At 33.9% G+C, this 20,432-nt stretch overlaps 1 protein-coding gene across 1 annotated transcript; it reads right to left on the bottom strand.

Moving 5' to 3' along the window:
• Positions 1 to 9,551: 9,551 nt before the first annotated feature.
• LOC128225739 (acetylcholine receptor subunit alpha-like 1) lies at positions 9,552 to 19,915 on the bottom strand. The gene is made up of 7 exons (XM_052935644.1): positions 19,811 to 19,915; positions 16,998 to 17,108; positions 12,577 to 12,621; positions 11,836 to 11,945; positions 11,036 to 11,216; positions 9,946 to 10,746; positions 9,552 to 9,731 (listed from the first exon to the last, which is right to left on the bottom strand). Exons 1-7 carry the CDS (start codon positions 19,913 to 19,915, stop codon positions 9,552 to 9,554), a joined length of 1,533 nt encoding a protein of 510 aa, XP_052791604.1.
• Between the last annotated feature and the right edge of the window lie 517 nt (positions 19,916 to 20,432).

Here is a 20,432-nt window from a genome sequence, read left to right as displayed (position 1 = left end):
CTACAGAAACATGCTCAGTAGCAAAATGTTTAAACATAAACCCGGTTTAGTGGCAATGGGCAACGCCAAAGACATAGAACACAAATTCAAACAAGAAACATACAACAGGACACAACTCTACAAACATCACAGTGCATAAATACTATATATATTATATAAATAATTGGTATGTTTATCAAGAATTGTTAGTTACCGCCTTAGAACGGTCAGTAAAATGTAAATTTACTGGGTGTTTAAACCAGTTTATGTGCACAAACCTCACATAACAGAAGAAAATAATTGAATAATGACGTTACGATTAGATTGCAAAATCTGTCAACTATAAATGAGAAAAAGATATCTCACTATATCGAAGGGTGAAAACGAAAAGATCTGGAACTTAATATAATATCTCATAGAACCTATACACTCGAACCACTCGATATACTCGAACAACACAAAAAGTCTGCGGAAAAAAGTAAGACTGGTCCCAAAACGTAACGTCATACTGTAAGACACCTTTCAAGCCTAACTCCTCAGCAGCTTACTTATTGTACAGACCAATGTTGGGCCTCCATAGCTCCTGGGACGGGAAGTGGGTGGAGTTGATGCTGGCGAACGACGACGGGTCCCAGCATAGTATGTTGTCAACCTACTCCTGAGGACAGAAAAGGAATATTTTGGCATTATAAATTGCTTCAAATCTTGGCTCATCCAATCGATATAAACTTCATGAGAGAATAAATCTTATAAAGTACTCTAACACCGGTATAACTACACACCTAGGTGTCACTGACCGCTTCAGATTATAAAAGTTCATTGCAATATTGCGAGACGTTCTAAGTTAGCATGTAAACTATTAATGCTTAGTCTTAAATGTTATGAGGAATAAAACAAGTTTGGAATGCATGTACTAAATAAAAGTTTATTAAAGTTGCAGTCCAAAAGAATGTTATCGAATGCCACTACTTTAAAATGGCTTGCTAATAAAGCCTATCGTTTTAAGTAACACTTAAAACGGTATTTAAACTTCTTATATTGATTGGCATCAAATCAGATATTATAATGTTATTCATAAGGTGATTTCATATTGGCCTAGTTATTTGCCCGAGGTTAGTTGTCACTTAATGAGTATTTTATCATTTAACCATAACGTATGCTACGATATTTTGATAAATAACATTCTAATACCTTACCTTATTATTGGAGCTCATTTCCCTTTTTCATTCATGTATTCTGCTTTTCTAGACAAGACTGCTGAATTGTTTTCGCGATTGTTTTCTCCTCCGTCGTCAATTTTGTCGATTTTTAAAAACAATAATTTGTCATAAAATCCACCAACAGGCTAAATACAACTGTCTTATCAAAGCGAACAAAGTGGTTGAGGTATTTTATAGGCTAGTAATTACAATTAATAATCAACTATTACGTATTTGACGCGATACAGGGACAATCGTTGTTCTAATACTCGACAATTGACGACAATATATGTCAAAACTCAAATATCGACCAATGTCGGCCAAAATAAGTTTCCGTCGTTTTGATTGGCTACAAAACTCGACAAACAGGATAAGGGAAATGGATATTTTTATTGGCTGTCGGAACTCGCCCTTATATGAGAAATATGCTGGAAATTATTTTAAAAAGGCAGCGATCATATTTCCGTGTTACCGACAGTTTTGGAAAGTGTGTGATGATATTCATACGAATAAATTGTACATGTACTGCCATCAGATAAGGATACCAAGGCCAATCAAATCACTACGGGAAAACCGTTACTGTTGAATGTTTAAGTAGCCGTCTTGGCACTTAAAACTCAGGGCAGATGTGAACAATTTCGTCCTCGCATCAGTTAACGCCTTGCAATCGCACAAACAATGGATTTTTTGAATTTATATTCAGACATGATATATGTTTTTTAAAAAGTTTAAAATTCCATCTGACATGCAAATGTGCATAAGGAATAATATGTGGATAAAACTAAAAACAGTATTAACATAACGATAATAACGATTATTGACTCGAAAACTAAGTTCAAAACTTATCGTTTTCATAATGAACAAGGGGAAAGCACCCTTTACTAGAGTCGAAATAAGACCATGTCATTAGATGTTATCCAAATTTCGGATTCAAGTGCAATCACTTACATGTCTCCGCCAACGGTTGGATATAAAGATCTGGTTCTTTTCTTACTGAAACGATTATTCAAATGACTTCGAAACGCGAGTGGCTGAATAAATTCTCAATCATTAGATGCCAATCAAAACATGAGAAAATTACAGTGATTTAGGATGAACTTCTGGTTCTGAAAGTCAGACGACATTAATCAAAACGCAGACGTGCTCTGATATGATTGGCTTGTACTTTTAAGATCCATGAAAGATGTCCAGCGTTCTTGTATCTTGTACCGAAAATAGGACTTTGTCCAATTAAAAACATGTTAATTTGTACTGAATTTTCTTGCCAACGGCTTGTTTTAAATTTGCTAACACTAATGCATACTTTTTTCAATTAAAGAAAAAAAGAATAATAAGTATAAGTGTAATAAAGTATAATAATAAAGTAAGTATAATAATGTTCGCTCATGTAAATGTTTGCGCTTAAGGAAACGTTCTGGTATTCGTCCTGATTGCATACATCTGACGAAAATAGCACATAGAACTTAAGGTACCGAATTTGTATTCCGTCACCTTGTTCTGAAAAAAAGGTATTTTTTCGCTGCGCCTTTAAATGACTCTTGTAAATCCCAAGGTGTTCGCCGCAGTAGCTAGCCGAGGCAATGCTGAATTATGGATACGTTTGTTTGCAAATTCATGGCGATCATGAATGTGTATAATTATAATGTACACATTAATGGCAATAACGAGAGCTCATGGTTTTAAGTCTCAATAGGGACATGTACGTATTGTTATCGGTTATTTTTAGGCTATGTTAACTTTAGCGAGCACAAGTCAACACACGTTATTCCTTTAACAGATTTATGTATCTCCAAGCCTAAAATAATTCAGTTTTTAATTGCGTTACTTACACTTTACGACAAAAAGTAATGTCTGTCACGTATTTAGATAATTGCAAATAACTGACGTATAGCTATGGCTATATCATCATTTTGACAAGTAAATCTAGTCTTTAGTTGTTCATGCACAAAGGAATAGGTACAGCTAATTTGATTTGTATAACAAAGTGTTTTTTTTTTTTTTTTCAAAACTAAAGCCAATTGCGCGTTAAACATAAATATGCGAAAATTACACTTGGAAACGTTGTTACAAATGCAACAAGAACGTACGTGAATTAACTTATTGAAACCATTATCGCTTAATTAGCCTGATTTGGTTAAAAGCGAAATACAAATTCAGTTTCCTTATCAAAAACATACATGACCAATCCACTTCACGTTAACAGTGTACATCGATAATATATGTGGGTTAATAAATTATTGTGTCTGGGTTCGTGCATCTCTCAAATTATAAAGGAGTGAAACATCGTCATAAAACTCTAAGACATAGTTTAATTTTAAATAAGTTTTTTTTTTGTTTTACTGCATATGAATGCATATTTTCATAAACAAAATGTGTTTATGATTGTTAAAGCTGCACTCTCATAGATTGAACGTTTTGACAACTTTTTTATTTTTTGTCTTGGAACAAGCCATTTTTTGCGAAAATCCATAGAAACCAGTTATATAAGACTGCTGACAAAAATCAGAACAGATGCAGATGTTTATATTTAAGTTCAAAATTAGATAATGTATGCATTTTTTTAAACAGTTAGTAACGGTTTAAGTCATAAAACATTAATTTTCTAACGGAAATATGAAAAGCTGCGATCTGATCTTTTGTCACCAGTCTTATATCACTGGTTTGAAGATATTTACGCAAAGATTTGCTCATTCCAAGATATGAAAAAGTTGTCAAAACGTTCATTGTCAGAGTGCAGCTTTAAAGTTTTTTTTAAAACATTTAGAATTAATCTCAAATTTGTATTATAACATCATGCCATATTCATTTATAAATGAAAACAAGTTCAGCAAAGTCAATAGCTTTATTAAGCTGTTGCAAGGTTAAGTGCACTTGTTAAGTACACCTTTTTATCACGATATCAAGTAGCATAAGAAACGTAGCAACTGTTCCACTATATTCTAAAATAAGAATTATATGCAATAGCCAGGTTAAATATAGCATTGATATCGCAAAGTCAATATTTGCTGTAATTCGTCTAAATTCCAATTTCACTAAAAAACAACGAAGATATACGCACTAGTTTCGTAAATTAACTTTTGTATTTATAATGTCTCGATATAAAGTTTCAAAGTACGGTAGCACTTAAATCATATTAATTGTGTCACTTTTTTTAAAGATATAATATAATCGGGTAACAATTTTCTGAAAATCAAGTTCGAATGCACAAGACGAGTTCAAAATAGCAATGATACCATGACGTCAGTATTTTCTGAAATCGGCTGTATATTAACTATTTTTCAAAGTAAGCTGGCAGAGATTTACAAGTGTACATTTTTCATCTAATAACTTATTTTTTTCTATTATGTTTACCGGACTAAATAGCCAGGACATTAGACAGGTTAATGCTGAAATAAGGGTATGATTGATTTTATTTGCATAGTTGTATCAATACAAATCATTTACAAAATGCATACATTAATATTGACATTTTTAAACATACTGCGTAGTAACTTATTGCGAAAATATTCAACGTCATACTTTTTAAAAGTTACATAAATTGTAGAACGGAAACTCTCTATGTTTATTTCAGTTGTTTACAATACACAATACACTAGTTCAATATGGAATCATTTGATAGAGAGTAAAGACCGTACTGTATAACTTCTTTGTTAAAAGAACACAAAAGAATATGTAGCAAATGACGTGTATTTATGTTACGGATTATAGTAATACGGATAAATATATATCTTCCAACACTACAGTGTTAAGTTATACTTATACTTTAATGACCTTTAGTGTTTGATCTATATTGTCAGCCAATCATGGGCTCTAGATTTTCTAAATGTTTCGTTTCTTATTTGTGAAGACGACTCTTCAGGATTAAGTAAATTGCTGTAACTGCGCATGCGCATATATCCCCGCATACTGTTTGCATATGCAAAAGCACACTTTCAGTGTCAACGTTGATTAAATGACGTCACAATATCTTACATTGATTGACAGGTCTTTTTGACGGGCACACGGCTTAATTTAAATGCTGATGCAATTTAGGAGAGGCTAACATGAAGTCGGTTATAATTTATAGAGTAATTTCTTCGTGAACCACGGTCGCTTTGCTGCGTACCGCTTCCGCAGGTTACTTATTCACGAAGAAACTACTGAATAAACTCATACCTATACGTAAACAACTAATTTTGTTTGCAGCTAGATAGTATATAAATAGCCGAGCACTCGGTTGATTCAGACATTTTCCTCACTGAATTCGTCGATGATATATTTACAGCAAAGCTCACAGTTCAGACGCCAGCAAGTTTCAAGCCATGTGGGAATCTACAATAATGAGTGGCAGAAACCTATTACCGAATTCGGGCGGAACAACCCTCAATGGCAGGTCAACTTGAATGCGTCGCCATATGTGGGTATGTAGGCTCGTATTAAATACATGTAGAGTAGAATTAAGAATATAAGTATTTTATATACAATATGAAAGAACATTTGCGTATGCAGTTATAGCTGGAATTGCGCTATATGTCTAAATGTGCAAAGCTTAGATCGGTCAAATTTAAGGATTTCAGCAATCACTTTTATTCGTATTATATATTAACACATATATTATAAACGGGGTAACGTATTTAAGGTAACATAGAGGTCGATTCCTCGGATTGGGAAGAATCTCGGCGAGCTGTTGACGAAGTGATGAACCTTCTCCTGAAAGAACTACGATGTCAGGCTGAGCATTTCGAAGGTCTACGTATTGACTCGTATGTTCGCCAAGGAAGCTCAAGAGAAGGGTTAAAAGTTCTCAAAGCCGATGAATACGATGCAATGCTAGAGTTTAATTTTTGACGGGCTCGACAATCGTATTCAGCAATCAATAATCAAGAAGAGGAACGGATATTCCATAATGGGGCATTGCTACTTGGAGGTTCTGGGCTTTGATTCGGGTTTCCTGAGGAAAACGTACCCAAGATTACACGCTAAAAACGTGTTCATCGAATCAAATGAAAAAGTGTACTTGAGTTCCAAAAATCTTCATACGAAAGTTTTTCAATCAATGGTTGATTCGGCAATCGAAAATATCAATCAAGCAATCGCACAACACGACAGAAGATCAGATCAAATATCAACATTCGGTTTACGAAGAAAAATGAATCCACCCTCTATCAACGTAACGATTTATATGGAAGGAGGTGTAACACACGATTATTGGGGAAATAAAACAACTACCACCAACAAGGAACTTGATTTAGACTTTGTTCCTGCATTTCTGTTACGTAATGACGAAACAACTAGATACGAAGGTGATTTGCTTAATTGTCCGATACACGCCATTTGCAAATGGGCAGAGGAAGACAGTTTCAAGGCGCTTGAATTTGTCGATCAGAACCTTATTTGGAATGTTAAGTCGATCGGTTACGAAAGGCATATTCTGGACGTTGCACGAAAAAATGAAAGAAAGTTAATTATTCTGACAGCGCTTAGAATTCTTAAAACTTACTTTGTTAACACGAAGAAGATCGCCAAAGAATCGAGAACCTCTCCTCCACAGATTGTTACAGTTCTGAAGTCCTATCACCTCAAACAGTTAGCATTCTATCTGCTCAACTATCTCTGCCACCAATATCCAAACTTCGAGGTAGATGGTGTGCAAAAGGCGTTGCACTATTTCTTCATTATGCTACGAATTGCTTTGAACGAAAAGCGCCTGCCTCACTTATTTTTCTCAGACAACAGCGTTATTGAAACAATGCTTCCGGGATACCCATCGCTTCGTGGTCATCAGCTGAGGCTTGATTTGTTCAGAACAATACCAAATGATTCCCTCGCACAGGCGTTGCTTTCGCTGGACAGTCATCTCATACCGAATTTGGGATTTACATTTGGAGGTTCTGATGATTCAGAGAGATCAACAGTTAGAGAAGAGTTTAGGCGTACAGTTGCCGGATCGGATTTTTTCTAGGTCTAAACGGTGCCTGTTGAGGGCTGAAAACGTTGCGACAATAATCGGACATTTTCATCTGTGACCAATTGACATTATAATTAATAATGATAATAATAATAAATCAATCAACTGTGTGTACCGATGGTTTGACTGATCTGGCATTTGATGCTACTAATGAAAACAATTGATTGTACGTTAATAATGCTTGAGTGTATGTTATAGTATTAATGGCAACATTTATGTATTTGACTGTCCAACAGTCAAATAATTTATCATTGTTAAAAACAATTCTTGTGATATGATTCTTAGACAATAAAATTTGGTATATGACTGCATCTTATCTTTGAATTTTCTTTGGCATTAGGTGCTCTGAATTGTATTCCTCCGTCTGCAGATAGAGTTGGGATTTCTAATCATTGAACTACTTGGGGTTTAGTGTTATTGCTTTATTAATAAGTTTCCTCAAGTTTAAGCATTCTTTGATAAGATTTACCTTTTACGTTATTCTTTATTGAGGAGTGTTGGGATAAGAATGAGGTTTGTGCACATAAACTGGTTTAAGCCCCGAGTAAATTTACATTTTACTGACCGTTCCAATGCGGAAACTAACAATCCTTGATAAACATACGTATTTTTTGGTTTTTGTGTTTAATATGTCTTTGTCATTAAACCGGGTTTATGTATAAACTGTTTGCTACTGAGCTTGTTTCTGTAGTTTTTCACATACGTATTAAATATTTTTGTTGGAATAGTTTGGTATCTTACTGCTGTTTGTGAATTTTATCAATGCATTTCATTCGATTTTCACATTCATGTTTACGCAATCTTACTGTTTTACTTCATATATGTGAATACATACAAGGTTAATCGTAGTTCAACATCCATCAATGTACGCTAATTTTAAATTTTGTTGATGATTACGTTACAAGTAAAAATGACGCTACTTAATATCAAGAACAACAATTTGTTGAGTTAGCAAACACCACTAAGTATATTAACACGTCGCGTTAAGCTAGATAAAACAAAAAAGGCCATAATATGGTAAATTTGTGCTAGGAGGAAATAACAATGGGATATAATGAGGTGAACTTTGCGTTGAACCCGGTATTTTCTGAATGCCTAATTAATGAATTCCTTAACGAGAATACTCAGATTTCCAGTACTATTTATGTGTTTTCTAGTTAACTTTTTGATTCTTTGAAGATGTTAAGACTCTATTAAATTTAAGTCAAATAACGTCTTGGAGTGGAGGATTTGAACATTATATGACATACATGAAATGAAGATAAAAATTATGTTTTTCTTTTTTTTTGTTTTAACTTCAACGACACCAGTCATATTTCTTGTAATGGTCCAACTTGTATAAGGTAAGGATTGCTCAAATTCATGCAAACTATGACATTTTACATTTTTTAGAATATAGATATGATGAAAAATACAAATCTAAGGTTACCAATACATGACAGTGAGGAAAGGTATAAACGCTATTTTATGACTTGGGGGAACACATTTACAGTATATTCACATGTTTAAGTCATATTTATTCTAGAAGGTAAATTATTCAACAGCACAATTCGTGTTATTTTTTACATATTCCAATAACAGGTTCAATGTGATTGTTATATGCTATCAATATCACAAATGTTGTTGATCGAGAAACAACAGTGACCATAGTCAACCAGCGTTCGCAATAAAGATCAAAAGATGATGATTTTCAACGGAATACTAAGCGAGTGTAAAAAATAAAAGTACAGACTTAACTTGTGAAACTAAATAATCATATATTAATATTTCCAAACATTTTTTTTATTTAAAATAGCTAGTATATATTTCTTTACAACCTAGTAACTGCTTCGAACATTAGATTGTTACATACGAATGCTGATAAGATGGCCCATTAGCCTCAAACACACACATAGGTACTAAACCATCAATGATTTAAAAGGAACACTATGTTATCAAATATCTTTCCTGTAAGGATAAAAAATATGCATGGCCCCATTTTATCGAAACTTCTTAGGAACTTTATAATAAGTTTAAGTTTAAGCTAAACTTAATTATTTTCATCTAAAATATTTACTTCTTTAAACGCTTTAAGACTTGAAATACTAATTAACATAATAAATTATTTTTTATTCAATTTATGTAGGTATTTTGGCTAATTGGCAAAATAAGCGTGTTTAACTTAAGAAGTTTTGAGAAACCCTACGTCATCTGTTAAACATATCATTTCGAAAATTGGTACAAACGGATCATTTCGAACAGTTGAGTAACAACAGGCATTTAACAGTTGAATAGAAACGTGTCGCTGAATAGTCGAGTAGATTGGATCATTTAAATGACACCGATCACTTAAGCAGTTGAAATACGAAAGAACTTTTTGGTCAATCAAATTACATGTACAACAGGTATTTTAGAACGGTTGAAATACGGCAGGTCACCATTAACAGTCAAAATACAACATATGATTTGGAACAGTTAAAGTTGTCCCTTGTCATAGCTTCCCTCGGATCGTACAGCGAAGGAGCGTTGAGGAATATACCCATCGTCCCACACACGCACGCTGTGGTGAAAATATAGAGAAATAAGCGGTCCATTACCATGGCAACGTAGTTCCAGTCTCGTTCCTCCTGAAATGAAAGAAATAGAACATATTAATTAAATGCATATACAATGAAATCAATGATTAATTTCTCTTGCATGAAGTTAAATTTCCAAGCCTCATTATTAGCAAGATGCAACTTGATTGTGTTTTGAAACATTATTAAGCGAAAAGGGTGTTGAGTTCTGGATAAGTTTTAAATCAACTGAATTAGTTATGTATCTTAATATCATTTCACTTACAGACTTTTCATCATCTTCTTTTTTCAATTGCTCAGCAATGTATTTCACGCCTTTAAGAGATTCCCTTATATCCGGTGGATATTTGGACATAAATTCATTTGTAGTCGTGTGTATCCTTTGTCTTAAAAAGTTGGGTGACGATTGGTCCCATTTTGGGAATATCTGTGGAGTATCTAAATTAACCTCTCTCATTTCTATTCCGTTCACAGTTCTCATTGGAATGTATTTCTTATTCACAGAAGGACGTTTCATGCACAGAATCTTTGGTAATATTTCTGTAAATAGCCTTTTAATCCAGGGTGACATTTTATGCGTTGCAGGTGAACGGAAATGAACACTAAGCGTGGTAACCGTCAAGAATATAGACATTGTCACAACAATCATTGTAAAAAGTAGGTACTTCCCTATCAATGGAATGGTAATAGAAGTTGGTGGGTTAATGTCGGAAAGAAGCAAGAAAAACACGGTCAACGCAAGTAGAATCGAAATAGACAATGTGATTTTTTCACCCGAGGCACTTGGCAAATAGAAAACTAGCACTGTCAAACAAGAAATAGCTACACAAGGCATAATGAGATTTATAGTATAAAACAAAGTCCTCCTGCGAATAGTGATATTAAAGGTGATATCAGGGAATGGTTCCGGACAACATGGGTAGTATTTCTCCTTGCGCCTAGCAGTGACGTTAATGATGTCCCATTCGACGTTCTGGTAGTAATCACACAAGTCCACGCCGTTTGGAATGACGATCTGATTATCAATCATGACACCTCGATCCTCCCAAACATGCTGCAGATCAACCTACCGCGAGAAGTGAAACACAATGATTACGTGGCAAATTAGCAATAAGTAGACTTGTAATGACTGATGAAGGCTACATCAATGATAAAACAAGTACAAATGAAATAATGTTATCAATTTCTCCTATATCAAACATTCATCCTGCAGCATTATGATAATCGTTATTGCCATCTTCATCATCATCATCATCATCAACAACAACAAAAACAGCAACATTATCAAATTTATCATCGAAAACACAACAAACAACAATGATTCCTACATACATATTTATATTTGCTAAACATACCTCATGCCCATCATAGGTCCAGACTCCGAACTTCATGAAACATTCTTGTTGGTCAAAGGGGAAAAACTCGACGTTGATTGGACAATAGGTCTTGTATATAGCCGGGGGCTCCCAGACTATGAGACCCGTGTGGTAAACCGTCGCCTTTGTGAGCAGCGTTACGACAAAGTCGCCGTCAGCGCTGCAGGATACCAACATCATGTATAGAATAAACGTAAAACTTCTTCATAAATAAATATATTAAATGATTGTTTGCAAATGTATTAACACTATAAACAAAGAGTGTTATATAAAAACATTTCACAACATGATACACATGTACTCCACTCCATTTCAGCATAGTTACGTCGATTTTATTGACATTCTTAATAGCGTCTATAAAATGTGTCGTCTGCAGCAGTTAATTTTTGTTTGAAGTACACTTATATTAAATGAATGATTTTACTACAGAAATACTAATTTTACTTAAAAAAATTGTTTGCAAACGAATTTCAGGGATACATATCTAGAATTAAACTGAAAACTGTGAGAACTCAGATATTTATTGCAACTATCAAATTGATTTAGATCTATCATCAAAATGTATGGTTTGGGAAAATAAATAATATATCGAGGGTTGAAAGGGAAAAGCTTGTATCTGATTCTTTATGAAATGTCACTTAGAACCTGTTCATTCCAACCCCCCGATATACACGAACAACAAAGAAAGTGGGCGAAAGAAAAGTCAAAAGTAAGAATGGTCCCAACAAGTGATGTCACACGGTCAGACACACCCTCAAAATGACATCCCAGGTACTTACTTATTGTACAGGCCAATGTCGGGCCTCCATAGCTCCTCAGACGGAATGTGGGTGGAGTTGATGCCACCGAACGACGATGGGTCCCAGCGAAGTCTGTGCTCAACCCACTCCTTAGGACAGAAAATGATTTTTTATATATGTGTAGCCATCAGACAAGGATATCAAGGCCAAGAAAACACTAAGGGAGCGGAGAGACACAACGTCTCCAGCAATATCTATTACACATACCACTATTTGTTACTATTAAATGTTTGATAGCAGACTTAGCACTTAGAACTCAATGGGGTTGTAAACCAGTATTCTCCTGCACAACATTACACTTACACTTGCATACTGATGAGGCAAGCTGTACCCGATTCAATGAATTGTTTTGAAATGGCCGATAATCTCGTTTTGGCTAAAATGATAATAAATCCTAAAAGAATCTCGTTCTTGCATCAGTTGACGCCTAGCAATCGGATACCGATGTAAAATGGGACAAAACATCGGCTTAAATTTGAATTTGGGAATCGGCCTTAACATTTAGACATGATATTGAGTCTTGTAAAAGTGTAATTCCCGTATATCATGCAGATGTGCATATTAAATAATTTGTGAATAAACAATTGTAAACAAAGATTATTGACTCAAAACAAATATTTAATAACTAAGCATTTCCATATTTTATGTAAGAGTAAACCACTTTTTTGAGTCGGAATATGACCATGCCATTAGACGTTAACGAAAAATCAGTTCACTTACATGTCTCAGCCAAAGGTTGGAGGTCAAAATCTGGTTCTTTTCTGACTGAAACGACATGAAGTGGTAATAAAGGTTGGAGGTCAAAATCTGGTTCTTTTCTGACTGAAACGACATGAAGTGGTAATAAAGGTTGGAGGTCAAAATCTGGTTCTTTTCTGACTGAAACGACATGAAGTGGAAATAAAGGTTGGAGGTCAAAATCTGGTTCTTTTCTGACTGAAACGACATGAAGTGGTAATAAAGGTTGGAGGTCAAAATCTGGTTCTTTTCTGACTGAAACGACATGAAGTGGTAATAAAGGTTGGAGGTCAAAATCTGGTTCTTTTCTGACTGAAACGACATGAAGTGGTAATAAAGGTTGGAGGTCAAAATCTGGTTCTTTTCTGACTGAAACGACATGAAGTGGTAATAAAGGTTGGAGGTCAAAATCTGGTTCTTTTCTGACTGAAACGACATGAAGTGGTAATAAAGGTTGGAGGTCAAAATCTGGTTCTTTTCTGACTGAAACGACATGAAGTGGTAATAAAGGTTGGAGGTCAAAATCTGGTTCTTTTCTGACTGAAACGACATGAAGTGGTAATAAAGCATAGACATACTTGTAAAACGATATAGAATATTTATATCGAGGTACCAAAACAAGTGAAGCATAATTCTGTAATTGAAACGTTTTGATTTAATTACGAATCCCGTAGATATACATAGCATCAGGCAATGGAGCGGTGCATATTTCTGGTGTAAACAATACCAGAATTCTTTTTTTTAAGGACGATTTCATGGTCCGTTCTTGGATTTCATTTTCACATGAACCGTTAATATCGTTATAGGTATTACTCAACAAAAGCAACCTCATCATTTCATTTTTAATTTCGACATAATAATTAATCAACTGGGTTCTGTAAAATAGCAAAACAAAAAGTCCATCACTTATTTCAAACCTGTGCAATTAATTGAACGCTGATGATTAATACAAAATAAATGATAACATGTCAGAATGCGTGTTTTAATGAATGGTATTCAACTGATTTTTTTTCTTTTAATTATTTATTTTCTATGATTATTCGGTTAGACATATGTCTGCTGTGATCAACTAAACACAAAATGTATTAATTGTGCAGGTTAAATGATGTTTTTAGTAATTTAAGTTAAACTGTAATAAAAGAAATATTTTTGCCACTCCCAAATGTTGACTTTTTATCCTAAATGGTTGAAAGAGGAGGTTATACTTTGCGTAAAACATTATTCATTTTTTACATATAAAACCCACATGTTTAAATTAGATTTTAAAGCAATTGTAGCCATTTAATGTTATACCCTTTACTGATTTATTTATTATATAAGTCGTTGGTTGCTTTCGGTCATGAGTTTGGATATACGTATTAAAATGCTCACGGAGCGCAATAATTAGATGCCAATCAAAGCATGGGGAACTGACAGAGATTACAAAAATCCTTGATCTGAAAGTCAGACGAAATTGATCGACACGCAGTCATGTTTTGATATGATTCGCTTGTACTTTTAAGATTCATAAATTTGGTCCAGCTATCTTATATCTTCTACCAAAAATAAAACGTCATTTCAACAATGGTTAATCTATACTGAATTTTCCTGCAAACTATATGTTTTAAGATTTTTTATTTAGGATAAGATAAGATTATTAGGACAGAACAATGTATAAATGACAAACAGAGAGTTTAATTAATTTCTCTTATGTAAATGCTTGCACTTAAGAAAACGTTCTCGTAAGCAACATTTCCGGAACATATGCGGTGGCGTTTATTAAAACCCTCATTGTTCTTCCTACTGACAATAGGCAATATCTGCTTAGAATTCCTAATGGGTGCTAGAGAATAACGAATTGTCATTTTAAATCTTCTCACAGATTTGTTTACATTTGTGTTACTTTCAAGATTTATAAATATGTCCATGGTATCCTCTCGGGGATTTTTTGGAAATTGAGAGAAATGTCTATCGTCAGAAAAGTATTTATAATCTGTTCGAAGTAATAGCAGCACAAGCAGTTAACACTTGGTAACTTTAACTAAAGCACCGTAACAGCTTATAAAAGATGTTTCTGCTGATGGTGTCACATCAATAAAATTACAAAATAAATCTAATTCTGTAGAGCTTTGCTGCTACTTTGAACGAACACGTCCATTGAAAAAAAATATTGAAATACAAAATAACCTTGCAAATGTTCTAAAGAATCACATCTGGTGCAGACCAATTTGCGCTTAACAAATATAAGGTCTGAATCATTATATGTGTTTCACTTTCATCAATTTGTAAACAAAATAACGCCTAAGCGAACACTAACACTAGTTTTACCGTACGTGTTTAGTACTCGTTATTATAATTTGTCGTAAAAAATAAATCAATGCACGACATGAATAGAGAGCTGGTATAACAGGACTTGCTGTTTAAATTATGCCTACTTGTTGAATAAAAAAGATTTTCTTAAAAAAGAAGTCGACAATGCATGTTTGAGTTTTTATTTACCACATAACTATAGGCATTATTAAATATTTAATACTGCTTAAGCGTCTATTATTGTCCATTCACGCGTGCATATTTTTAAAGGAAGACTATGCTGGAAAAAAAACGTACAAAAAGGAAAATATTTACTCAACCGAATTCAAGCAAATACAAGAAAAACAACATAAAAAGAACAAAATAGAAAATACTTTCACGAAAATGCTAGATGATGTAAAATAAAGTATAAGCATCGGTTCTCTCAAGAGAAACGTTTGCAATTAAGAAAGCATTGGGATATTCAATATTTCCGGAACAGGTGACATCGTGGTTGTTAGTGAAAGCGAGGTTGTTATTAACACGCTCATGGTGTTTCCATTTCTTTCTACTGCTGATGGACGATCTCATGTTCTATTAATGACATTGATTCTGATTTAGAGTACCTAATGAGTATGAGAGAATTGCAATTTGTCATTCTTATCCCCTGCATCAACGACCCTATACGTGTACAGAAGAGCTATTGTAGAAGGTCCTCTGCGCTTGTTCATTGTTGTTCTTATTTTGTTAACTTTATTGTAACCCGTCAGGTTCATCAAAATGACCACACTTTTCTTTTAAGTGGGTTAAATGCCTGTTAGTCTGAGTCCTTTGCGTTTTAACAAATTATTTGTTAATTTTTGGCTAATGATCTAGTCCCTGTTGTCCTTTGTATTAACAAACATCGTGAACTTGGCAAAAACTGTCTTCTCATTAATGACTTTGAATATGCTTAAATATTACAGTTTATAAAAATAGTAGCCTATGGTTTTATCATACATAACAAAAAACCACAAATCAATTAATTTTACTTTTTTATAGGCTAATTCTCAGATACCATTGACGATAAATGTATCCAGTCTTCTAATAGTCCCTGCTAGTGCATTGCACAGTAAGGTGCATTGTTTAAGATTTCCAATTATAAGAAATACCTAGAATTACTCCTGTTGGGAACCGTTGCTCAACAATTATATTGTCTGGATCATTTTTAGTTTATGTTTTTATGTTTAATATACTCAGTTATATGATATACTCGTTTATAGTTTGATTCATGCACAATTTGGTAATTCAAGGAAATGAGTATCAAGAATGACATCAACCCGCCTTGAATTTGACTCCTCTTTTGAAAAACGTCAACCCAAAAAGTGATTATAATAATCATGATGATTTGAATTATGAAAACAAAAATCATTGACAATTACGTGTAAAATCTTTTCTAAATGCCTATTTACATGCTTTATCGATAACATTGATAAAATCTTTATATAAATAAATATATATAACTATGGTGTTTCAAATCATTCAAGTTGAAACTTGCTTGTAATTTTAAGCTTATTAAACTGGCACTGCCTCCAAAAAATAATTACAGCGAATATTTACGGAGTATAAATGTACCGTATTCTGTCATATTTGAAATTGTATAGGCCATTTGCGTTATCATTATTTTCTACCAAACCATCTGTTGCAAATGTAAGTTTACTTGACTGAGAGGTATGGTTAAATTGTTCGAGGTATCTTACTAGCATCAATCATTTTTTGTATCTCTTTAATCAGTACAAAGTCTATATTTTGATTTACAAGTTTAACAGGTTAAACATGCTATGATTGATCAATAAATCTTCTTATCTTGATATCAGTTGAAAGAAATTTTCAGTCTCTATCCTTGGCAAACTTAATATCTTTCTTGTATCAAATTTAAACAAGTCTTGTTAACTATGGCAGGGATTTTCCTGGTTTTAAGGTCAGCCTTATGACGTATTTATATCAATACATTTTACCACTATTTTAAATCCAAAACACATCCCATCGAGCAGCTTCGAGATCCTCGTGGCGAGTTATAAATTAAGTTTGCTGACTTAAATTGTTTTGTTCTATCATTATTTTACCAAAAGTGTCCTCTTTAATTTTCAACTTACCACATCAAGTAGCTGTGAGAGACGCATCCCCAGTTTCACCGTCAGCTTGCTGACTGTCGTGCCGTTGGCCGTGCTTCCGGAAGGCCGGATCAGTTTGTTGTATGGATTCTTCTGCAAGTATATATAGCAACTTGTAATATAGATATATATGCAAAATAGGACTAATGTGTACACAACCACGTGACTTGCAATTGACACCTACTGCTAATAATGCTGAATACAAACAAACAAAGTTTAATCGAGTCTTAAATGTGCACGTACCAGACGGATAAAAAGGGCGGGAATAGGTTTGGCAAATTGAGTATTGGAAGTTTTTGGCACCTTTGCAAACATATGTGAAATATCAATAAATCTTGCGTAAAAACTTCATTTTTGCAGCGACATGCAAACTACTCGGAAGGCATATATACGGCATGCGGTTATGTTTTTGTAATAATGTTGTGCCTTCTCCAAGAAGGTGACAAGGAATTAAGTTAAGAGGAAACTTGGCGAGGTAAGGGCAGCCGGATGTCAATATTTATTATTAATAACGACTGCCAAATTGTCAGGATTACATGATGATTGGATGCTTACATGTTTTAGCCTTTGGCCTTGTGATCAGTGTCTTTCTTCTGATACCTTGTAACGTTTTGTTTTGTTCGATAAAGATTCCATGAACTTAATACGCTGTCCATTATAATGCGAATGAGATTAATTATAATATGTATAATAATTATGACATATTTTGCGGCGGTTACCACTATGTTTCCAGACACCTTTTTGATCATCAACACTCGGCCTGCGTCAATTTAATCAGAAAATGACCATGCACGTTTTTCTTTTCAATATAATGTTTTACAAATACATCGGTTAAACCTTGATCCGTATATAAACAACTGTGGCCATTATAATCTGATATGTGTTACAATTATAATCATAAACACTTTTTTGATGCATTTACCACGATATTTACAACAACAAAAAACGGTGGTGGGTGATTGAACATCAGTCTGCGATATGACACGTGATCTATATATTGACTGACGAAGATACTATCATAGAAGCTGATATTTAGCAGGAAGAGTGGGCTGTGAAGTTGTTGTTTAGCATTTCTGGTCAATTATTATTTTGTCAATATCAGTTATAGCCTCGAAGACTTACATTAAGCTAACAAAAAGGATTTTTGGTGTTTTCAAAAACAGGTAGTCTTGTGTATTTCCAAAATAGGTCGATCTACGTTGATAGCTGATAATTATTAATACTCGCAGTATTCCATCCCTGAACAGTATTTTAAAAAAGAGGGCAGAATAAGAATTTAAATATAATACTTCAAACAGAAAGAACAACAACTATAATTTAATATGACTAGTTCATGTTTTTTCAGGCGATATATTCCAGTCGCAGCATTCCAGCAATACCAGGTGATTCCTTAACTCTATGTTATGTTTCAAATGACTACAGTAACTGAGAGTTAAGGGTTTATTCGGTTTTCCTAAATAACATTTGTAATACAGAATATATTCACGTAAATTACACTCGGAGTATTTGGAGTATCATTTTTTACGTAATCAAACTGAATTAAAAACTCAATTCTTAAATATGTTTACCAAAGACATTTCCCTCTGTCTGTGCGTATCATGTTGGTCTCTAGTATGGTTTCCCCTAACAGTACGTTTTGATTTTTCGGTAGAAGCAATTGTTTGTAGTTCGCACGTAATTTTGTTTGTCTACAATAATTGTGGACTCTGATCTGGAGATGGCTAGCAGATATCATGTCAGAGAAGTAATTAACGTTGATTGCTTGTACTGTCTTAACCCCATAACACATGATTGAAGACTAACGATCAAGGTGTGGCAAGGTACTTGTACAATATTTGAATCCAAAGTATCTACGAATACTAGAGTAAGTAATTCTTAGTTGGTCGTAATATTTATGTATATCTTATTTGGGTAGTAAAGTTTTTTGTTACTAATGAAGTACGCTAGAATTGATTAAAATAAATGCATTAGTGATAAAAAACAACACTTTATTGAATGCTAAACACGATGATAAATAATAGTTTAAGGTCATTAGTATGCTTTCACACAAATCAGTAACAATTGGATGCCCCGGTTATTGTTTCAAATAGATTGTGTTTTTTTTTCTTTTCGCATCATACTGTTTAAGTACTCATGCTTTTGTCTTTAAGTTTGTACTAGTTATCAACAACACAATTCTGATAATTTAAAACCGAAATTCAGTTAACAGTAAATTTCGTCAAAAATGAATATACGATCTTGAAAATGCAGCTACATCAATTCCCATAAATACAAAGGGTACTCATTCAGAAATTTTACAGCTTAGACAAATGGTTCAATATCGTTGCAGTACAGTATGAAGCAGTAAGTAAAGCGATTAACGAATTCAAAGTTAAGCATTTGTTGAAACCCCAAGAAGAAAAGATAAAATACATTCTTTCATGTTCGCTTATGCAGGTTCTGTTTTGAAAATATGGCATCAGTTTATTTCCATACGTGTACAAATAACTGCTGTATACAATAAACGTGAATGAAATAGTTTAATGTTCTTACATGCATTCACCAAAAAAATGGCCAAGCGTCTGCGTCACAATTAAGCCGTTTATGTAAATGCATTTTTATATTCATTTTATCATAAATTAATAGAAAAGAAAGAAAGTTGCTTTGCTTTGGCAATGTCACATCAAATCATGCAGTACTACTAGCTGAGCAGGCATCGAAAGTTCTTAAACTTCATTGGACTTAAGCTCAGTTATAATCATTACATCCAAATTTCAAACCATTAGGTCACGACGGATGACCGGAAGTGGACGTACCTGCAACAAAAAGTAATGCAACTGTTGTTCCGCCGGTGGCTCACTCAGTGCGACCAGGAACAAAATCCAGAAGACAAACACGGCTATCGGGACTTGCGCCCTCATCGCTGTCTGAGGCAAATCCGCAAATCACAAATTAAAATCCTTACAAACGCCAAGACAATATTTGCAAAACGACAGTTACTACGTCTTACATGGAAACTGCCATTTTTCACCAGCGTTTTACCAATATCAAATCACAACCAGCCGCCTAGATCAGGAGCAAGTCCACTACAACCAAGGAGATCGCTTGTAAGATACTCTATCTTCTGGAAGTTTAAAACGTTGATATGTAGGTCGTCCATCCACATAGCCAATATCTTTATTGGGTAAGCATCACTAGTTATATGATCACAGATCATTGTGCCAAGATTTACATAGCGCTTAGTTAGCTCGGCAATGAAAAAGAAAGTTTTTCTTATGATAAATGAACATTGGTCAATAGGAATCATTATCGAAAGTTTCAGATTGGTTCCTACTGTGAGAGGGTCTTGGATATCAGATAATTGCATAAATTTGTCATTGCCGATTTTATTTTATTAATATCTTAAGCGAAGCTCTAATAACGAAGGCTGTATTTGAA

This window comes from Mya arenaria, chromosome 3 (genome assembly GCF_026914265.1).
Source record: "Mya arenaria isolate MELC-2E11 chromosome 3, ASM2691426v1".
Classification (NCBI taxonomy): Eukaryota; Metazoa; Mollusca; class Bivalvia; order Myida; family Myidae; genus Mya; species Mya arenaria.
Note: the sequence above shows the minus strand (reverse complement) of the source record. Positions and strands in the feature narration are given on the sequence as shown.